The 21624-nt window shown below is 46.0% G+C and overlaps 2 protein-coding genes across 6 annotated transcripts in view; one reads left to right on the top strand and one right to left on the bottom strand.

The window, feature by feature from the left end:
• Positions 1–4478, top strand: part of Fam227b (family with sequence similarity 227 member B) — a 151457-nt gene extending 146979 nt beyond the window's left edge. The window contains 4 exon segments of the mRNA XM_075962047.1: positions 916–985; positions 4209–4350; positions 4353–4419; positions 4421–4478. Coding sequence (XP_075818162.1) covers positions 916–985; positions 4209–4350; positions 4353–4419; positions 4421–4478 — 337 coding nt within the window.
• Galk2 (galactokinase 2) overlaps positions 4420–21624 on the bottom strand; it is a 118169-nt gene continuing 100964 nt past the window's right edge. For 3 of the 5 annotated variants that reach the window (XM_075962040.1, XM_075962042.1, XM_075962038.1), the window contains 2 exons: positions 14074–14275; positions 4420–4929 (listed from right to left, as the gene is read on the bottom strand). In XM_075962040.1, coding sequence (XP_075818155.1) covers positions 4722–4929; positions 14074–14275 — 410 coding nt within the window. In that variant the 3' untranslated portion in view covers positions 4420–4721. The remainder of the gene's footprint in view (positions 4930–14073; positions 14276–21624) is intronic. The other 2 variants (XM_075962041.1, XM_075962039.1) reach the window with 2 other exon arrangements.

The raw sequence follows: 21624 nt of genomic DNA, 5'->3' as shown, positions 1-21624 counted from the left end.
ATTCAAAGAAACATGCATCAGGCAAGGAGAAGAGGGAGGTGGAATGTTCTTGTGGCTAGACAACCCATGCACCACTCACAGGGACAGGCTCACCGTGTTACCCTGCACAGATAGTCATGCAAAATGAGACTCATGAAGAGGAAACACGATCAGAAAGCAGCGACTAGACAGTGAGGGTGGTCAAAAAATCTCTGTGAACATACAAAACTCTTGAAATGTATGTTGTAAAATGTGACTTATATCCCAATAAGACCAGGAGGCATAGATGGGTAGATTTTTAGCAAAATGAAGTACAAATCAGTCTAAGATTAACACACAACTCAGGGGGTGCACAAAAGAAAAGGTGTCAGGAGTTGGGGACTCCTGGTGCCTGCTGCATCAACTGTCGTGTTTCTGAGTTGAGTAGTTGCTGCCTAAAATGCTGAAAGATCCTTGGGATTCTCTTCTTCAAGAAGCTTGGCCCAGAACACACCTTGCACAAATGTGTCTTGCCCATCACCTCGTCTTCCCCTATGCCACTGTGGAAAGTCTACCCCCACCTCTGCCCGCCCACGATCTGGGCAGTGGAGGCGGTTAGGGTAATGCTGTGTGATGTGTCTAGCTGAGGGGGACAGGCATCCACTGGGTAGAGAGTCACAAGGTGGTAGGAACTAAGGCCTGAAGGAAATGCTTGGATTAAAAATCATCCGCTCTCTATCCTTCTGTGTGGGGTACCAACAGCAACATTGCCTAGCTGAGCCAGTTTCCTCGTGGAGAAAAAGGATAAAAGTTTTCCCCGCTTGCTACAGCGGTAACGAGGTAGCTGCATTAATACATGGGAAGGGTCAGCAAGAGCAGAGCACGTTCTTTGCGAATACTGCCAGGAGATGCGCTTGAACAGTCCGTTTGCTCAAGTGTTTTGCTTTATTCCATTAGGCTCCAGGCAAAGGCTTCCAAAAGCATCCAAGAAGTCCAAACAGATTTTGAGGATTTTCTACATAAAATGGTATGTTTCCCTCCTGGAAATAATTGAGAGTTCTCTCCACAGCTTCTTGCCTCCAGACCTCACAATGTTTCATAAGCGGTGCACGGTTACACCCAAGCTGCAGTGGCAGAAGCAGCGCGTTCTTATCACTGGCTGTCCACTCCAAAGGGGAGACAACCCATTCCAAAGTACACTGACAACCTCATGCCCGTTGTCCTCATTGCTTGCTTCTAACACAGTCCCTGGGACAGTTTCTGTAACTGGACCCAGGAAAGTGCATTTGGAGAGAAAGGAGAGGAAATTATTGGTGCTTAAAGTTGTGCTTTATTAATAATTCAACAAAGCTGTATGATGCCATCAGCTATGTGAAAAGAATGCCTCCTGCCCTCAACCCATCGAAACACAAGGGAGACCATGACAGGACTCCAAACAGAGCTCAGATATGACGAGAAAAGAAAGGGATGGAGAGTTCCTGTCCGTTTCCCTGGGCCCTTCCTTTCCCGCTCCTCTGAGGCTTTGAGTACTGGTAGGCCTGAAGGATCTTACTTTCCAAAGGGCAAGACGTGTAGGTGCCAGCATGCAGGAAGCTAGCAGGCTGGACCCTGAGACCAGGGATGCAGGGATCCAACATGAAAGGTTTGTTTCTCCTCTGCAGTCTAGACTCTAGAACAATCCCATTAGCTATGGGTCTAATGTCAAAACTGGGGACGAATAATATTCCTATACAGACAGGTGCTAGAAGGCCATAAAACATTCAAGTGTTCGTATTAGACACACAGGGTCACTGTTTTTTGTCTTGATTTTTTTTTAAAAGTATTTTTCCTTCTTCTGAGTTTTCTTGATATATTTTCTACTAGTGAACAGTGCCGTGAGCATGTACCACATGTAAGAGAACAGCAGTGCTTTGTGCAGGTCAGGGCAGACTGCAAGGGGCTGTGAAAACTAGCCCACCCTTGACACGACAATTGCCACCCAGCCTCCTTCACTGTCACCTGCAGGAATCAAAATCTACCAGCCTCCCACCAGTACTCCAGACTCTAAAATCTCCAGATGTAGAGCCCACATTTTCAAATGCTAATGGGACAAATCAAATCCATTTGTAGACCATATGTGGCCTGTTTTCCTGATCTGACTGCTGCCGGGTCCAGCCAGTGCAGCTGACATGATTCTTTGGTGCATTTGAAGGCAAACCCAACATTCGCCCAGAGTCTTCCACACACCTGGAGGTTTCAGGCTATACTCATGCTCTGCTGGCCTGCACCGCTTACTCGCTAGCCTTCAAATTCTAGCCAGCCTTTAGCGCCATGCACAAAGTCCAGTTCTTCAGAAGCCTTGTGCTCTTGGTCCCACCCCTCTTCTTTAAGGAAGAGCTGGATAGGCCTCACAATTTCTAGAACACCAGTTGCTGAAGGTAGGTTCAAGGCAGTTCTTAACAGACAGGAAGCCAACCCTGAGTAGGATAGTTTCAATGGACTCTGTGCCTCCCCAAAAACAAAACACTGAGAACGACTCTGTCCCCGTGGAGATGTGCACACTGAACTCTTAGAACATCCGTGTCCCCGTGAAGGTGTGCACACTGAATTCTTAGAACATCCGTGTCCCCGTGGAGGTGTGCACACTGAATTCTTAGAACACCTGTGTCCCCGTGGAGGTGTGCACACTGAATTCTTAGAACATCCGTGTCCCCGTGGAGATGTGCACATTGAACTCTTAGAACATCCGTGTCCCCGTGGAGATGTGCACACTGAACTCTTAGAACATCCGTGTCCCCGTGGAGATGTGCACATTGAACTCTTAGAACATCCATGTCCCCGTGGAGGTGTGCACACTGAACTCTTAGAACATCCGTGTCCCCGTGGAGGTGTGCACACTGAACTCTTAGAACATCCGTGTCCCCGTGGAGGTGTGCACACTGAACTCTTAAAAACATCCGTGTCCCCGTGAAGGTGTGCACACTGAATTCTTAGAACATCCGTGTCCCTGTGGAGGTGTGCACACTGAACTCTTAGAACATCCGTGTCCCCGTGGAGGTGTGCACACTGAACTCTTAAAAACATCCGTGTCCCCGTGAAGGTGTGCACACTGAATTCTTAGAACATCCGTGTCCCCGTGGAGGTGTGCACATTGAACTCTTAGAACATCCGTGTCCCCATGGAGGTGTGCACACTGAACTCTTAAAAACATCCGTGTCCCCGTGGAGATGTGCACACTGAATTCTTAGAACATCCGTGTCCCCGTGGAGGTGTGCACACTGAACTCTTAGAACATCCGTGTCCCCATGGAGGTGTGCACACTGATTATTTAGAATTACTGAACATTTTTCTCATCCTCTGAATAAGGAATCCATGGTGAAAATCATTAAATGGACTAACAGCCGTCTCACATGATTCAAGTTTTATTTTTTAAAGAATTCTAAACCAACCACAAATTATTTGTGGGGAATACAAGCCTTTAAAAAATGCAGCATTATAAACAAATTTGGTTCTTAGATTACTGTGCTTAAGAAAACTCAAAATTCTTTCAACAAATTTAATACAAGGTTGCTCAGGTATTTAGAGGGAAATGCATCAGGAATTGGTTTTAGGATGGATCTTGGTTTCCTAGTGACTTGTTCTAGAGCCTGCCTAGGTCTTTTAGAAACAGGCAGATGGTGAAACCCAGTAAATGAATGCTGGTTAATGGGCCAACATAATCATCTGAAACAAAAATTGTGGTAATTTCAACCACGATACAACTGCTGTCTCTGTCACGGGAATATGTCAGCAAAACCCACTTTGGTCTATGCATCCTCCAATGTAACTTAGAAAGGGCTTCTGGGAGTCTGCCATTCACATGTCACCACATGACCAGACACTTCTGCCCACTCTTGATAAGTGTCCTAAGTCCTCACTCCACCGTCAATGTCAGATCACACACGGCTTTTGAGACTCACCCACACCTACATACCGCACATCTGCCCTACGCTGGACCAGGGACACAAGCAAGCCTCGCCAGGCGTCCGGAAGAGGGCTGTGAGGTATGGGTGGGGCTGCCAGCACGGTCAGCCTCTTGGATTGGAAAGGCCTTTGAGAAATGTAGTGCGAGTGGGAAGAAAGCCAACTCAAATTTTCTTCTGAAATCTGTCCTTTAGCCCCTCCCCCAGGGTGATCGTCACCATCTTCAGACTCATAGGAATCTCACATTCAAGTATACTGTGTGTGTCTAAGAATATTTGTATGTCCTTAATCATGTACTATGTTCACAGCGTATGGAAGCTAAATTCAAGGAGGAATTTGGAGGCTCGTCAACATCACTGTCCTCAGGGTCATCACAGCCGCCACAGTCACCACGGTCATCATCGTCATCATCCACCGCCATGTCAGAAGGCTTCAGCTAGGTGGAAGAGGGCTAAGGGAAGCCAGCAGTGACCACCGTTCAAGAACAACACATAAGTTCAGCTGTACCAATTTAATTGTAGCGGTGTTCAATTAAGAGTACATTCTGCTCTTCATCTTTAAAATCTTCAAATCAATAAATATTAGTCATACCTTAAAGATCTGCCTAAGCATGCCCTGGGCTCTGATTCATAAGAAAATCCATTGAGAGAGAGAAGTGGTCAGTATGAAGCATAGCTTTCACCATTTCTCTGGAAATGCATCTTGATAATAGCAGCTGTTCTTCCTAACAAAACAGAAAAGGGGCTGATTTGCGGTGGCCCAGGGAAATCTCGCCAGCCCCTAAATGCCCCAAATAGTTTCTCTGAGATGTTTTACATTGTTTAGGCCTCCAGGAAAACCAAAGCACCGCCTCCAGGTTTGGTAGCAAACAAGCTGTGCTTCTCCAGGGCCAGGCGGGAGCTGTTCCTCCGGTAGTAAGCTGCATGGACATTGGTGAGGAAGCTGGGCAGCATGTCGGCGGGCACTATGGACACTGTGCAGCCTCCCCACCCTGCTCCAGTAAGTCGGGAACCTCTGGCCCCAAACTTCCTAAAACAATGAGAAGAAAAACAAAACAAAAAACCCATTAGCACCTAGAAAGAACAAGAACAATTTACTTGTAACAGAACACACCCCTTCCCAAGTTCTATGAAGACAGTATGGGGTGGTTCAGGGATTTCAAGCTTTAAGAAGTACATATTGGGGACTGGGGAGATGGTTCAGAAGGTAATGTCTGCCACTCAAGCAGACATATAAAAGTTGGGTACTATAGCTCATATCTGTATCCCCAACATTCAGCACTGGCTAGAAGAGGTACAGGCAAGCAGGTGCCTGAAGCCAGCCAGCCTAGCAGAAGAATGAGCTCTATGTTTGGAAGAGGCTCTCTCAAAAAATAAGGTGGGAAAATATAATTTTAAAGGTGAAGAGTTATGGATAAAGTCAATCTTTGGCCCATACACACATGTACACATACAAAGATGTGCACTCACACATAAAAAATCTAAATTGAATATAATTTACAGTTTGTTTCCAGTTCTCAGGACTGAGAAACTCTTTAGGGATATCTGAAGCTACTCCTCGGTATTGAAGGTTAACAATAACTATCAACAGTGCTTACTGTACAGGTCTGGAACCGCCCACTGTAGGCTTGATCCTATATAGTCATACAGTAGCCACTTGAAAACACATATAGCGAGTCTCCAGTTAATCATGAAGTTAATCAAAAAGAAGGTGGGCAGTAGACATAGGTGCCGTGAGGAATCAGAAAGTCACCTCAGAAGAGGATAAACCACAATCAGCATGTCCAGTGTATCGATCCTTCATAATTGTTTCAGCTGCATTCTGTTTTGTTGCTGAGACAGGGGAGGTATGCATGTGTACATGTTCCCATGTGTGCACATGTACAAGCACCTGTGGAGACCAGAGGTCAACATCTGGTACCTCCCTCCATTGTTCTCCACTTTAGTTTTAGAGACAGAGTCTCTCCCTGAACCTGAAGCTCATTGACCAGCAAGCCCCAGAGATACTTCCGCCTCTACTTCAACAATGTGAAGACAGCAGGTTCGTTCCTATAACTGCCGTTTTATGTGGTGTTGAGACTCCCAATCCAGCTCCCCTGATTGAATCATGAGCACTGTACTGACAGAGCCATCTCCAGCTGTCACTTGTGCTCAGAAGGTTTATCCACTTCACACAGCGAGTTCTGACTGTAGGGCTGAGGCCTGGGCGTGTAGCTCAGTGGTAGATGGCTTGCCTAACATGTATGAGATCTGGGTTCAATACCCAATACCACAGTAGGGAGGGGACTGGTCCCCCGGAACTGACAGCCTAGGTTTGTTCTGCATAAATTTATTAACACAGAACCTGTTAGTAAACTCTAGGTTGGTTGTTGGTCGATTGGCTTAATGACCAATGGGAAATTATGTAACCTTCCCACAAAGTGGGCGGTGCTCATAGAGGTCATACCATCTTCCCTGCACTTTCTGGGACTGAGCTAACAAGTGGACCCAACTTTGTCAACAGATGAAAAGCTAACTGAGAGGGAAACAACTCTGAGTGATCACCTAGCCAGAAATCGCTGCGGTCACCATCCATCCAAACATATTTCCAATTAATTTTTCCTAATGAAATTTGCTCCAAAAACTTCATAATTAATTTTGCCCAATTCTGTCTTCCATTCCCCTCTACTTCCTGGAAAACAGTAATAGAATAAATAGAGGATTACCGCTCCTCCAGGAAATCAGGACTACTACACGTCACCTACTCACTTTTCTCTCTGTGATGCTCTCCGGTGACTGCGTCATCTGTTTTATTCAAATATGTTTTTCTTAAATTTGAAAAAAAAAAGTGCTCACCAATCATAAAAGATTACAATCTTCTGACAGCCCTCAAATAGCAGCCTCCTTGCTGAATTAGGCCCAAATCCCTATCATCCAGGCTGAAAAGTTGGTTTAATCATGAGACGTTAGAAGCTAGAAAAGGGCTTATTTATAGTTAGAGATTAAAAAGAGAAACTTTGCCCTAAGTGGCCACATCAAACACTGTTATAGCTGAAGAAGCTGGGAGAAGTGGGAGACTTCTTGAAGCATCTCAGAAAGATCCTTAAACAACCACAGTCTAGATGGCAGTGTGCCACTTGGTGCTCTATGAGTACAATCCACCAGCTCTGTAACTGCCTTTTCTGGGCCTTTCAGGCACACTTTCATACACTTCTGATTTGAACAATGGAACAGAATGCTTGTGCGCACATGGGAGGCAGAGGATAGGTGGTTACAGAAAGTGTGAGCCCAACCTGCTTCAGGACAGGAATACATAGTGAGAGTCTGTCTCAAAACATGAGAGAGAGAGAGAGAGAGAGAGAGAGAGAGAGAGAGAGAGAGAGAGAGAAATGATTTTGAAACAGTGTTGTTTCTGATCTAGCTGCAAGAGATCCTTTTTCCCAAACCGTGTGTCAGTTCACACTGAGCTGAGGCTAAGGGGAGAGACTTCTAGGCAAATTAATTTGCCTCTAAATGTTCAAACTGCTCTGTGGCCACCCTGCCTGCTGCAGAAGAGAATGGGCTAAAGTACATCAATCCAGGCTGCAAAATCATCTGAGTCAAGATTTTCCTTTTTTTTTTTAAACAGAAAAAAACCAAGGAGTTGGGTGGATAGGGATGTGGGAGGCCTGTGAAGAGTTGGGAGAAAGGAAATAAATGATTGATATGATCAAAATATGCCATACGAAAAACTTAAATAAAAAATAAAAAAATAAATGCTATAATACATAGGCTTCTGTCCATAGTCAACAGCATTTGTGTTCACAAACCAGAAGTGGCTGTATTAGTAGTCATCAGTCTGCCTTGCCCAGCTACACACACACAAAATACACACGGGGATGGAGGTAGGAAAGTCTCAACTGCAGCGTTTCCCAGTGGTCCTTGATGTACCCTCTGCATACACACACACACACACACACACACACACACACACACACACATCTTTGAAACCACAAGGAAGGTCTAAAGTTGGGAGACCAACAAAGGTGTTAATTAAGGAAATACTACTTAGTACACCTCACATTTGAAGTCTTGAGAAAATAGTGAAAAATTAAAAATGTATCTTCTTCACTGTAACATATCAGAGAATAAATGGGAGAATGCATAAAATCTCACATATATCATTGTGATGAAGATGGTAGAGAAGGTATAAAAAGGACTGTCAAAGCAACAACATCGCACAGCAAAGGGTTGGGGGGAGACCCATAACTGACTGCCCGGCCTGTTACAGTCTACCCCAATGTCCTGCTTTCAGTGAACCTGGCTGATGAAAAAGCTTTGACTAAGGTGTAAGACAGAGTGCAGTGGGCGGCAGGGAACAGAGAGACCCAACTGCTGCAAACTAGAAAGAGAGAAGACAGCAAATCATGCCTTGCATTTTTATTCATTTCAAAATAACTAAACATTTATGTTTTATGCAAATAGGCGTGAATTGTTTGAGGGACCTGGGATATAGAGGCAGTTCATACCCATCTCTGCCCAGGACAAGCATGGCTCTAGTTTTTTGGTAGGTTGTAATGCATGCAGCTGGACTTCCGTTTTAAAACACAGATATTGCGCTGGATAAATACAAGCAATGTGCAGTGTCTGCACTGCAGAGTCCCAGCTTCTTCTCTTTGGAAACTTGAGGCAAGAATATCAGAAAAATGAACCTTCCAGAATAATTTCCATAAGTTTTTATAGCTCGATTTATTACAGATAAGACTTTAGATTGCTTTGGAGTCAAGAGTTGCAGTCTTCCCATGCTGCTGAAGTAAGAAGGAAGGAGAAGACATGTCTAGAGATGTGTTTCAGAATGCGGGGCACCAAACGCCACTGAGAAGCAGGGCTTTTGTTTGAGCAAATAGAGTATATAGTATACCAGTGTTCCTACAGTTCCTTCCCAGGGGGAAGTTAAGAAGAATCCACCCTCCTCTTAAGGTCCCAACAACAAACAGGTGTGCTGGGCAATCAGTGAGTTTATTGGGCTTCGTTGTATAGCACAGGTAAGGGATTACTTACCGGATGTATGTGTTCTAGTGTTCCCCAAAAGGCAACACCTAGAAAAGCTTTCTCAGCAAGGATGGGGGCTTCCCCTTTGCCACATGGAAAGCTGCCCTCCTCTACACTTCCGACCTTTATAATCTAGCCCTTCCCCGAGGTCAACTACAATTTAGGGCAGGGTTGGATGTGGCTGGATATGCAGGTGAGGCCTTGTGGCCTTCCCATACCCTCCATGCAGGGGTGTAAACAGACAAGCCCAACTAAAATGACCTTGCAAACTGTCACAGCTCAGTGACTAAAATGGCTGCCACCTGCCTTGGAGAATGGTAACTCACAACACCCTGGAACTGAAGACATTTGCCCAAGGAGATGTGAGTCCACATGGCAGGTAGAGTGGTACTCTCTCTCCTCCATGGCAGGGCATGCAGGTCAGCCCATGGCTCAGTGAGAAACCACACATGACTTTGACTTGGTGAAGAGGGGCTCAGGAGGCTGAGCAGCCCAGCTATGGGATCCGGGCTGAGAAAAGACTCCTGAGGAGAGTCAAGCTAAGGCATGTCTGCATCCGTTCTCATTCCAAAACCTGCCATTTGTCTTCTTCAATAGCTTGGGCAATAGCAGCAATAATACACGGAGGAATCTGCTCTAATTTCAACAAGTGACCAAAAAGAAACAAAAGCATTAGTCTTTTTTTCCTTAAGTAAAGCTAAGGAATTGTAACAAATGAGCTGCCCCACATGTAACCAACTTAGCTTCAAAACTGTTCTGTGTTCCTCAGGAAATTCTACTTTAAATTTAAATTTACAGTTCATTCATTTAATATAGACATTTTATAATTGGACAAAGATTGCCTTCTTCCTTCATTTTTCATCTCATCTAATTAAAATTCTAACATTAATTTAATTTAAAAAAAAAACAACCTAACTACATAAGTGTAATTTCCTTCTGGTATTTTCTCTTTTCTGTTTTGACAGGGTCTCCTCCTGCAGCTCCTGGCTGGACCAGAACTCGTATGTAGCTACAGCTGGCCTTAAGCTCCCATGAGTTTCCATGCCCCAGCCTCACGCTCAGCTCTTGATCCTTCCTTTGTGCTCTAAGCTGATTTTTCTCTTGATGAGTAGGAAAGAAGAAGAAAAGGAAGAACAAACATTAGTATTGTCTCTGTCTTTTCCCTCTGTCCCCTGGGATCATGGACGTGTTTCTGGTGTGTCCTACTGACTGACGACTAAGCACCACCTTGGAAATGTAGTCAGCTCACATAAACCTCCACTGGCTGGGGGTCTGTGGGATTCCCTCACTCAACTTTTCATGAAAATAATTTTCAAAACCTTTTCCTAAACATAGAAAACTTTTTAAAGTGCTACAAGGTAATCAAGGGTGAGGGTGGCAAATGTCACTGGCAATACTCCCCGAACCCATTTCTGTTTCCCTCTTCTGTCATCTTGTCTCCCAAGGACCAGCAACAGGCGGCCAGGTCTCCTGGTGGTACCTTTGCTCCCAGCCTCCCAGGCTCCCGGGCTCCATGATCACGCTCTTCTGCTCCCCTCCCTTACTCCTAATATCTCTGGCAGTCTTCAGCCCCCTTCCTGCATTAGCACTTCCCAAACACCCATATAAAGACAGCACCTTGGCTTCTGTGTGAGGTTCAGGATGACTTTGGGTAAGGAAGGTGCACTAGCAATGGAACCTGCTCCCCTGTGACTATGGTGCCAGGGTCCTGACATGAGAGTGTGGCTCCACTAGGACATTTGCAGCACATGACATGGTTACATAATAGCAGAGAAAATAGTCATTACATAGGGGGCCTACGGACCCAGCTACCTGGGCCGACATTCTCATTATTCTGGAAGATAACGTTTCAGTCTGGGAAACAGAAGGATATGATCATGGAATAAACCAAAATTCATCTGAGCCCAGACCTGGAGATATATAACCATAATCCCAGCACCTGGAAGGCTGAGAGAACAGTCACGAATATAAGGCCAGCCCTTACCCCATCTCAAAAAGAAACAATTCAAGGAAAAAGAACTTGGTTTATAGCAATAGGCTTTATAAACAAAAACAACTCTGGGATGGGGGCAGTGTATGGCAGAGTAAAGGAGGTCCTGAATCCAAACCTGAGCACCACCACGTAAAGGAGGGCAAAGTTCCTTAATCTGGACAGCTAAATATTTTGCCCAGAAAACTAATGCGCCAGATGTAGAGTCTAGTCAGAAACATCTCACCACCAGTAAGAACTCTCTAGTGGGTGAAGGGATGCCCAGGTGTTAAGACAGTTTGCTGTTCTCCAGAGGACCCAGGTTCAGGTCCCAGCATCTGTGCTCATAACTGCCTGTAACTCCAGCTCCAGGAGACTTGACACCCTCTTTTGGTCTCTGTGGGCAAATAAACTCATGTATCGCATACAGATTCTCTCTCTCTCTCTCTCTCTCTCTCTCTCTCTCTCTCTCTCTCTCTCTCCTTCTCTCTCTCTCCTTCTCTCTCTCCTTCTCTCTCTCTCTCTAAATATTTTTAAAGAGTTTTCTAAAAAAAATTATAATTAAATAAGTTATATTTCCAAAGTCATGTAAGACGTACTCTTAAAATCTCACCCTAGAACCTCACAGGATTCCTGCAGAGATGGTCACTGGACAGCACATGACCATTCAAGGTCAGCACTGTGAATGAGAAGCAGAGCTCAGCTTCCAACTGTCCAACCTGCTTCCTAACACATGCCCCACCCTGCCCCACCAGGCTAACCCACTCCTGACACACGCCCCACCCTGCCCCACCAGGCTAACCCACTCCTGACACACGCCCCACCCTGCCCCACCAGGCTAACCCACTCCTGACACACACCGCACCCTGCCCCACCAGGCTAAACCGCCTCCTAACACACGCCCACCCTGCCCCACCTACCTCCTAACACACGCCCCACCCTGCCCACCAGGCTAACCCACCTCCTAACACACGCCCACCCTGCCCACCAGGCTAACACACGCCCACCCTGCCCACCAGGCTAACCCACCTCCTAACACATGCCCCACCCTGCCCCACCAGGCTGTGCTCCACATTAAAATGCTAGAGGCCATGACAACAAGGCTTCTCACTAGAGAGCTTCAGACAAAGGAAAGAAAGCAAGAACATGGCCCAGGGCTGGGTGTAATCCATCTCAGCACAATCCTCAGGGAGGGCAGCAGGCATGAGAGCCAGACTCTCCCACCGACTTTCTGTGGGAAGCTGCTCAACTTTCTAGACCCATTGCTTCTTCTGTCTTTCTTGCGCTAATGCCCATGGCACTATGAGGTAATTCTGATTTAGAGTTGTAAAAAACAGCTGTCCCCCCCTAAAAAAAAAAAACTAAAACTAATTTTAGAAAAAAAAAAAAGCATTTTCTCACTCAAAAAAACCCAGAAGTCCTCTTGATTCCTCTCTTCCTCCCACACGCCAATGGTCTAGAACCTTCCTTCACAAATACCTGGCACTGAATCACTTATCACATGTTGCTCCCTTCTCTTCTGGAAGCCAGAATCCTTCCCACAGCTACCGGGGTCCATGCAGTGTGGCTCCTTCCCACAGCTACCGGGGTCCATGCAGTGTGGCTCCTTCCCACAGCTAATGGGGTCCATGCAGTGTGGCATGTCCATGACCTCTTTGACTTCACTGTTGCTCCCTCCTTCCTTCCCTGCTGTGTCTGATACACAACAGCCTGCCTTCCTGTTGATCCTTCGGGTCTCTAGCCAAGCGTTGCTCTCTTATGGAGTCTTCTCCAATCACTGCATATAAAGGCTACCCCGGCAGTCACTACCCCTTGCAGCTCTGTCCACTACATTGATCACTAGCAACCAAGGTATTTTCCAATTATCACTGATCCCTCTGCCCACAGAAACACAAGCCAGTGCTGGTGACCATCCTAGGAGAAGAGAGCACACTGGAGAATTCCAGGAGGCTGGCAGATCTCCTCCATATTGTTTCTGGGAGGATTCAACCTTCCCACCGGCTTCCAAGCCAAGATACTTCTTCTTCGTTTCTGCTTAAATCATTCCACTTCCTCTTATATCCACAACTGAGCATCATTTGTCTCTTCCACTTACTGGGCTTCGAATACTTTTTTTTTTAAAGAGCATTTAATCCCACAGGTCAGGGAACCCTGATTGCTCTTCGAGCAGATGAGGGAGGGTGACTTGATCGGGGGAGGGGGAGGGAAACGGGAGGCGGTGGCGGGGAGGAGGCAGAAATCCTTAATAAATAAATAAATTAAAAAAAAAAAAGACTTCAACCACACAAAAAAAAGAGAGCATTTAAAGTGAAATGAGCTCTGGAAAGGACCTTGGCAATTAGTGAGCAAAGGCTGACGACGACAGGAAGTGCCTCAGCCGTGCTGTGTGCCGGCTTCTGGATGGGACAGGCAGGTTCTGCATGCCATCTGTGACCCACTGGGGCTGTTTGGCTCCAACTCTCTGGCTGGGTGTGGCATGAGCCACGCAAGCCACAGGCGCCAAGTGACTAATTTCATTTCCATTGCTAGTTGCGTGCAGGGCTGTGTCATCTTGTCAGAGGGGGCTAACGCAAGTCACCTGATTCCTCTCCAATTTCCCTTTCAGTTGGCCAAGGTCAGCGTGGGACCTCCCTGAAAAGGGCACTCTATTATCCCCATCCTTGCACAATGACCGCAGCGAGGTCTGGAGGTTCTGTGAAAGAGACTCTCTCTTCACACTTGGGTCACAGCCAAGTTTATAAACTGGCCTTTCTTTGGTCTTTGTTTCCACTAACTGCCCAAAATAAATATGGCAGCCCAGGAGATGGGGCTTTCCAAGTGATTCTTCCAGCCCACCTCCTCCAGTGGAACTCTCAAGGCCTTTTTTCTGACTCTCTCTTCTGGACAGAACTAACTCCATTAGGCTCCTAGGGGTTTGCGAAATACATAAAATGCCCATGTCAGAGAAAAGCTGCCTTCCTGTGAGGTCTGGTCACCTAGTAATGGAACTGGCTCCAGACTGACTGCTGAGCCCCATAAAGCAGGTCTCAAACCACCCGGCAGATGTTCAGAAGAAGATGGGGGCTCTACATCATGGTGAATGGAGTCCGTCATATAGGAAGGATTCACCTAAATTATGAGAATATGGCTTTTTGTTAGTTGAAACTGCATTCCCTGAAGCCATGGCTTGGCCCTCACATAGCCCTCTCCGCTCACCGGCAGATATCCACCAGCTGGTCCAGCTCGGGGCAGCTGCACTCGTACATGTCCCGGCAGCTTCTGTGGCTCTGGTTCATCAGCTCGCCCAGCAGCTGGACAGCATTGGCAGGCGCTTCTTCACACACCTGCTTAAACTGCAGTACACGCGCGGCCTCGCTGTACACGTGCTTGGCCCGCTGGTAGAGCTTGAAGGTGAGCTCTGGGGAAGGAAGGACACGGGGAAAGACGTAAGAAAGGGTTGTAGGACTACACAGTACCAAGAAACACGTATGTGTGTGTGTGTGTGTGTGCGCGCGCGCGTGTGTGTGATGTAGCCCAGGCTAGCTGACTCCAGATTCTCCTGCCTCAGCCTTCCCAGTAAGTCCAGTGCTGGAATTACAGGTTTGAGCCAGCATGCCTACCTACCCAACTACCTAACATTTTCACTGTCAGTGCCTGTTTCTAGAGAAACAGACAAGCACAACTACTTAGATATGTATATCATTTTATTTACATTTAATATATAGCTATATGTTATAGTATCATTTATCATAGCCAAAACATAAACAACCAAAATGGCTAATAACATAACTTTTTGAAAAAATAAATACTACACCCACTTAAAAAATATTATGGCTATTAAAACTCAAATTCTTGGAAAATTTGCTAGACAGGAAATTGTTCAGCATTGAAGGAAATGACAACATGTATAGCTAGTACTAAGGGCATCACACACACATACACATATATGCACATGGTAGCCTACAGAAACTACTGCATGTCAACAGTGCTGGATGGATCCCCGGGATCCATCATGGGTGAATTTATTATCCTCTTGAAACAGCGCTGATTCTTCAAAGCCCTTGATGACTGCTAACTGCAGCGACACACCCTATCCACCTGCAATGGCCGCACCATGTTTGGCTCATCCCCAGAGTGACAACTGAGGTCATGAACATGCTGCACAGTGGGGAAGACAGTGTGGTGGGTCTCGGCCAAGACAGGGAAATTTATGGATGCCCTCTGGCCACAAGAAGAGTGGCAGAGATGGATGAGAAGGTGACAGTCCATCAGCTGCAACAACCAGTTCTGCCTAATTTGCTCCCCCTGCTGGGCTCTGTTTTCTGGGCTCTGAAACGAGACTGAGATTTACTTCTCCAGATCCTCTGGCTTTGCCCTCTAAGAGCGCATGAGAAACTTCCTCTCTGCATGGCCTCCCAGTGTCCCTGTAGGCTACTGCCATTCTTGTGAGGACACTCCTTATGACTGCTGCTTCTGTCTGGGCCCTTAGTTCCTCTCTGCCCCCACAGGCTGACCAGTAGGAATCACACTGGCGGGTTCCTTGCTATCTTACCAAAGGATGGGAGAAAATCAGCAAGAAATGGGAAGGAAGAGAGTGAGCGCAAAAGATGTATTCCTCAGCTCTGCTGCGTTACGCCTTTGTCTTGGTCATTCCATCCTATCTGAGTCAACAGACAAGCTAAGCTCCCCAACGCCCCGCTCCTGTCCGTTTCTGCTCAGCCCACAGCCATTTTCCCAGTGTTTAACATAGTCCATGCTTGATCCCAACAGGACCTCTTCCTTCAAGCCAAACTACTCCATCTGTAGTTGCTCTAACAGTCTTTGCTTTTGGATATACTCATTCGTCACACACAGAAATGGCTTCTTGCCCTCTCTCTCTATGTCAAAACTTTACCTCATTCTGAAGGCTCGAATTACATTTTACATCATCCTTGAGGCCATGAGGGGCTCAGCTGGAAATAATTTCTTGACTGAGTTTGCACCATGCTTGCAGTTCATGCTCATCTGGGGTTATGTACTTTCCAACATGGTTAGTCCTCGGCTCTGCAAAGGTTTTGCAGGGTCCTGAAGACAGACATTTAGTCTCTTAGCTCTATGCATCCAACAGCAATGCTCACTCCCTATCACCTCAACACTGCCAAGGTAGAGCCCAGAGGGTGTTTAAGGTTAATTATGATAAAATTGGGTTTTTACTTTTAACTCCAGTTTAAAATCAAAATACTTCCATCTGGACTTGCTGTTTTGTTTAAGAGAAGAGGTAAGAGAAGGAGCCACTATTGACCACTTAACTGAGTGGTGACACAGAGGAAAGAGGCAGCCAGCAGGGTTCCCTTTATTATTAAATCTGTAACTCCTAACAGCAAGTGTGGTTGAAAAATAAGAAAACTAAAGAGAAGCCACTGACAAAATGCAGATGGGGAGACACAAACATGCTTTGTTCGTTGGCAGCCAGGTCATGTGAGTCACCCACACTGTGCTGCCAATGTGCTGTGTCCACAGGCAGTTCCACCGAACAGGAGAATTTATTCTAGGATATGGGTGTCAAACAGCCCAAGGGGAGGAGGTTCACCAACACAAAATATTGGCAGATACCCTCCTCAAAACTGCACCAATTGAAGTAATGGTACAGGGGTTGTTGGCAGTCATTCTGAAAGGAAAAAGAAGTTGACATGTGTCATGGCCTGACAGAGAAATGTTTCCACAGAGGCTCATGTAATGGATGTCTCCAGTTGTGATACTATTTGGAAAAATTCTAAAATTTTAATGGAACTCTGATGATGGAAGTCCATCACTGGGGGCCGGCCTTGGGAATTGATTACCTTGCCCACTTCCTGCTGCTCCTCTGCTTCCTGTGCAGGTAAAGGGTAATCGGTCATTACGGACTCTCTAGAACCATAAGCCAAAATAAACCCTTCTGGAAGCTGCTTTTGGCTACGGTGCAAAAGAAACCCAGCAACAGAAAAGGAACCGACACAGGTGTTCGTGTCCTGAAGAGGGGTCCCACTGCTTCCTTCGTACACACGTACAATACAAGCTGTGAACTGTATGTCATGAAAGGAAAGAAAATGGCTTTGGAAACTGTACTTAACAGCATTGCTTTTTAAAACTTGAGGTTAGAAGCCAAAGGTCTAATCCTAGCAGGTGGTATTTATGTATTTAGGAGTCACAAACACAATTGAAGGTTTCTCTCCCACCTGTCAGATCCTGAATAATCACTCTGAGGCTTAATATTAATTACAGACTGTTTGGCCTATTAGCTCAGGCTTATTATTAATTAAATTAACCCATTTCTGTTATTTTGCCACAAGGCTCATGGCTTGTTACCTCACATCTTACATCCCCCTGACTCTGCCTTCTTTTTCCCTGTGTCTCTGCTTGGATTTCCTGCCTGGCTCTGTTCTGCCTGGCTATTGGCCAAGTCAGCTTTTTATTAACCAGTGATAATAAAACATTCACAGAAGGGCATCCCACATCCTACCCCACATATAATAACAATTATTGGAAAAAGAGGCTATGAATTTGAAAGAGAGCAAAGTGGGAAGGTTTGAGGGGAGGAAATGGAGGTGGGGAAAATATGAAACATTTTTTTAAAAATGAAAAAATACAAACAAAAATAAAACATAAAATTTGAGGTTGAGGCCAGGCAGTGGTGGCATATGCCTTCAATCCTAGCACTTGGGAGGCAGAGACAAGAGGACGAGGCCAGCTTGGGCTACAGAGCAAGTTCCAGAAGAGGCTCCAAAGCTACACGGAGAAACCCTGTTTCAAAAACAAACAAACAAACAAACTTTTAAAGTATTAACTTTAGGGTTCCACATGCTTCAGTCAATTTTACTTTTGAAAAAATGTCACCTCCCATAGTCATAGAATCACTCTCGTGTCCTATGAAGCCACACCCTCTGAGAACACACAGCATTGCTGAATGGGTGATGGATCCCTGTGCTGTGCTGTGCTGTGAAAGCAACCATTGAGTGTCAGTAGAACAGCTCATGCCCCTCAACAGCTGTACCTCAGAAGGCAAGGGGGGAGGGGAAGGGGAGGAGCCAGGTATCAGGAACAGAGGAGGCATCTGTTTTCACTCATAACAATTAAGCCCAAGAATCTAGTAGATTCATAGACCACTCCAGGAGGGAAGCAGTTCTCGGTGATCTGGGCGTCATAGTGGCCCTCTGGAGCCAAAGGTCTAGCTTGTTATATGAGCATCAAGCCTGTTGTAGAGAATGCCGAGGAGCATCTGAATGCTGTGTCACTTAGCTTTATAAACAGATGCCCATCTACCCAGTCCCTGAACGGAGGTGGCACCTTAGACGACGAAGGGAGCTGTTTCTTACTGTGTTCACATCTTCAAGCTGGGACACTCCTCCCTCTCCTACCGGGAGAAACGAAGGTTTCCAAGTGCGGTAACCACCTTCGTCTCAATGTTATCCTAGATAGTTGCAGAATCAAGTCCTGAAATCCTAGCACCAACTCTGACTGTGAGCGAACTGCAAATGAATATCTGGTTATTGGAGAACTTGCATGTGTACAATAAATTGTTTGCTAGCTCAGGGAGGTTGAGGTAGGTTGGTTCCCAATTTTCTGATAAACTGCCATTCTGATTTCCAGAGTGGCTGCACAAGTTTTCACTCCCATCAGCAGTGGAGGAATGCTTCCCTTTCTCTGCATCCTCTCCAACATAAGCTGTCATTGCTGTTTTTGATCTTAGCCATTCTGACAGGTGTAAGATGGTATCTTAGTGTCATTTTGATTTGCATTCCCATGATGGCTAAGGATGTTGAGCAATCCCTTAAGTGTTTTTCGGCCATTTGAGATTCTTTTGTTGAGAATTCTGTTTAGATCTGTAACCCATTTTTTAATTGGATTACTTGGTAAACGATGTCTAGTTTCTTGAATTCTTTATATATTTTGGAGATCAGCCCTGTCAGATGTGGAGGTGGTAAAAAACTTTTCCCATTCTATAGACAGTCATAAGTAATTTTTGTAGCAAAGGCATGTGTCTACTTTCTGCCTCTAAAAAGTGTATGGTTAGGGGGTACAGAAGAGCTTGCTCGGTGGTTAGAAGCACCTGCTGCTCTTCCAGAAAAACTGTTTGGATTCCAGCACCCATGCTGGGCAGCTCATAAGTGCCACAGCTCTAGTTCCAGAGAATCCAATGCTATCTTCTGGCTTCCACAGGCACTGTATTTACACACCACACACACAAACACACACACACCACACGGCTGAGTGTGTAGACTGGGAAAGGAGGCCAGCACAGGGAGACACTTAAAGGAGGGACTTGAGCCACAGAGTGTCCCTTCTGTGAGGACAGAACAACCTGGGTCACCCTGAGACAATGCACACATGTCTGGGAGAAGGCTCTCCAGGAAGCCACCCTTGGTATGGGAGGTCCTTCTGTCTATGTGTTGCTTTTATTAGCTAATGAATAAAGAAACTGCTTTGGGCCTATAGCACAGAACTAGGTGGGGAAAACTAAGCTGAATGCTGGGAGAAAGGAAGCAGAGTCAAAGAGAAACCATATAGCCCCTGGAGCCAGACAGAACTTAGCCAGTAAGCCACAGCCACGTGGTAATACACAGATGAACAGAAATGGGTTAAATTAATATGTAAGAGTTAGCCATTAAGAAGCTAGAGCTAATGGGCCAAACAGTGAATTACTTAATATGGTTTCTGTGTGATTATTTCTGTTCTGGGCAGCCAGGACAAATAAGCAGCCTCCTCCTCCACATCTGCACTGCTGACACCCTCTGCAGAACCTGGTCCACAGATTAAAAAATCAACCCGTGGGCTGCAACCGGTCATGGGGATAACTTCTTGGCCTACACAGTATATTTGAGTTGAGAAACTTTACACAAAAATCAGTGTTTCTGCTTTCTTTTGGAAAAATTAAGGTATTTGTCTGTTCTGGACCTGCTTCCCGCACACTCTCCACTGACTGGAGAAGAGAAGATATCACTCCACCACTCACCAGTGAGGCAGTCCACATGCATATCAAATGGCAGGACCACAGAATTAAATGTGCACCTCCTATCGCTTCTAAAATAAGGGAACATCAGGAATTTGGTATCTGTCTTCCCATCCTTCACAGGGGCTTGTGTATGACTCCTGTTCCATAAAACTCTCTGCATCTGAAACTCATGGTGGGGGTGGGGGAGCAGGCAAGCCTCCTTCGTCCTTGGGGGACTCATCAGGACAGAACAGGCACTATAACTCTTACAACTAAATGTCACCACCCCTAGGTACATTGTTAGCTCTGTATTGATTTATATTCTGTTCTCCTCCTATTTGGTGAGCTGTGATTCCCAGACACACACAAACACAATGTAGCCCTTCAAGTATGCGGAGACAGCGCCCATGTCTTATATCCTGGACAATGTTAAAGATTTATGATGTAGGCTCTAAAACTAAAGAATCAGCAATAACAAAGGGAAAAGGCACTTTACTCTCAAGAAGTGAATCTATTGAAGAAAAAAATATCAGGAAATGAGAACAATAATGGCACTCTTCACAGCTGGCAGAGGCACAGAGTCATGAGGGCATCCTGGTCTAGCTGAACCCGAAAGCAGTGTCTAGGATCTGAGTCAGGGTAAGGACACCAAGAGAGAGAAAGAGAGCCGTCAGTAGAGGAGATGTTTGTAACAGGCAGTCAATGAGGCAGCTGGATCCCCATCCCAGGGGTGCCTTAGAATTAGCCCCAAAAGAACGGGAAGATAGGCATCAAACCCTGGTTCTCCCATCTTTATTGTCTTCAGAGGGGCTAATGCTGCCACAAAGTGCCTGGGAGGTGTGAAGGTATCGTGGGCTCACAAAATCTTTAGGATTATCTACATAGCCTACTCTCTGTTAGAAAATGAAAAAGAGCAGAAAGCAGTAGTGGAGAGGCAGGGCAGACAGTGAGGAGCACTGTCAAGGCCATTCCACAGGAGGCTGTCTGGACGAGGCGCTGCTCGGCAGACACTTTGTCAGCTGACCTGTGCAGGGCACTCAAAAGTCTTCCGCACAGCAAGAAGAGAAGTCTAGTACCTTTGCTTACACCAGGTTTCAACTGAACCTAGAGAGTGAAATCTTACACCCCAGCTAGACCCTACCTCTCATCCACAGAGACAGCACAGATCCCTCAGAGGTGGCCAGGTCTTAGGCTCTCAGAAGCACCTACTGTCTGCCTCCGACAGCAGGGAATCCCTGGACAGCTTCCCTCACATGCTCAACTTCAAGTCTCCTTCGCATGCTTATGGCATGCTGATGTGTCCCAGCTTCTCTTTCATTGCGCTACAGTACTGGGGGGGGGGGGTGGCAACCCAGGGCCTCATCACATCAGGCAAGTGTTCTACAATGTGTTCTTCTACTCCTGAATGGCATTTCCAGATTGACTGTAGTCCCGGGTTTGCTGCCATGCAAGGGAAAGCTGGTCCTTCTCAGGGTGGTGGGTTTTCCATGTCTTCTATTAGAAAACTTCATAAAGGACAGGGACATGAGATAATGCAGACTGTTGTTTTCCAGTGGAGAAGCCAAAAGGCAATGAATACTGTGGAAATCATCCCTAGTCTAGATGAAGTCTTAATCTCAATGAAACAAAATAAATTAACATGCTGGTCTATGAGAAGTAATAATCTTTATCTTATGAATGTACAATTAATCTTTCTGAGGCTCACAGACCCCGAAATGCTTTCCCCTTTTTAGGTGAGAGGCCATGAAGCTGTATGCCACTGGCTGAGTTCTCTGCAACATAGAAAGTTCTAATGGGATAACCAGTCGCTTGTTAGCAAG

Source organism: Microtus pennsylvanicus, chromosome 2 (genome assembly GCF_037038515.1).
Source record: "Microtus pennsylvanicus isolate mMicPen1 chromosome 2, mMicPen1.hap1, whole genome shotgun sequence".
Lineage (NCBI taxonomy): Eukaryota > Metazoa > Chordata > Mammalia > Rodentia > Cricetidae > Microtus > Microtus pennsylvanicus.
Note: the sequence above shows the minus strand (reverse complement) of the source record. Positions and strands in the feature narration are given on the sequence as shown.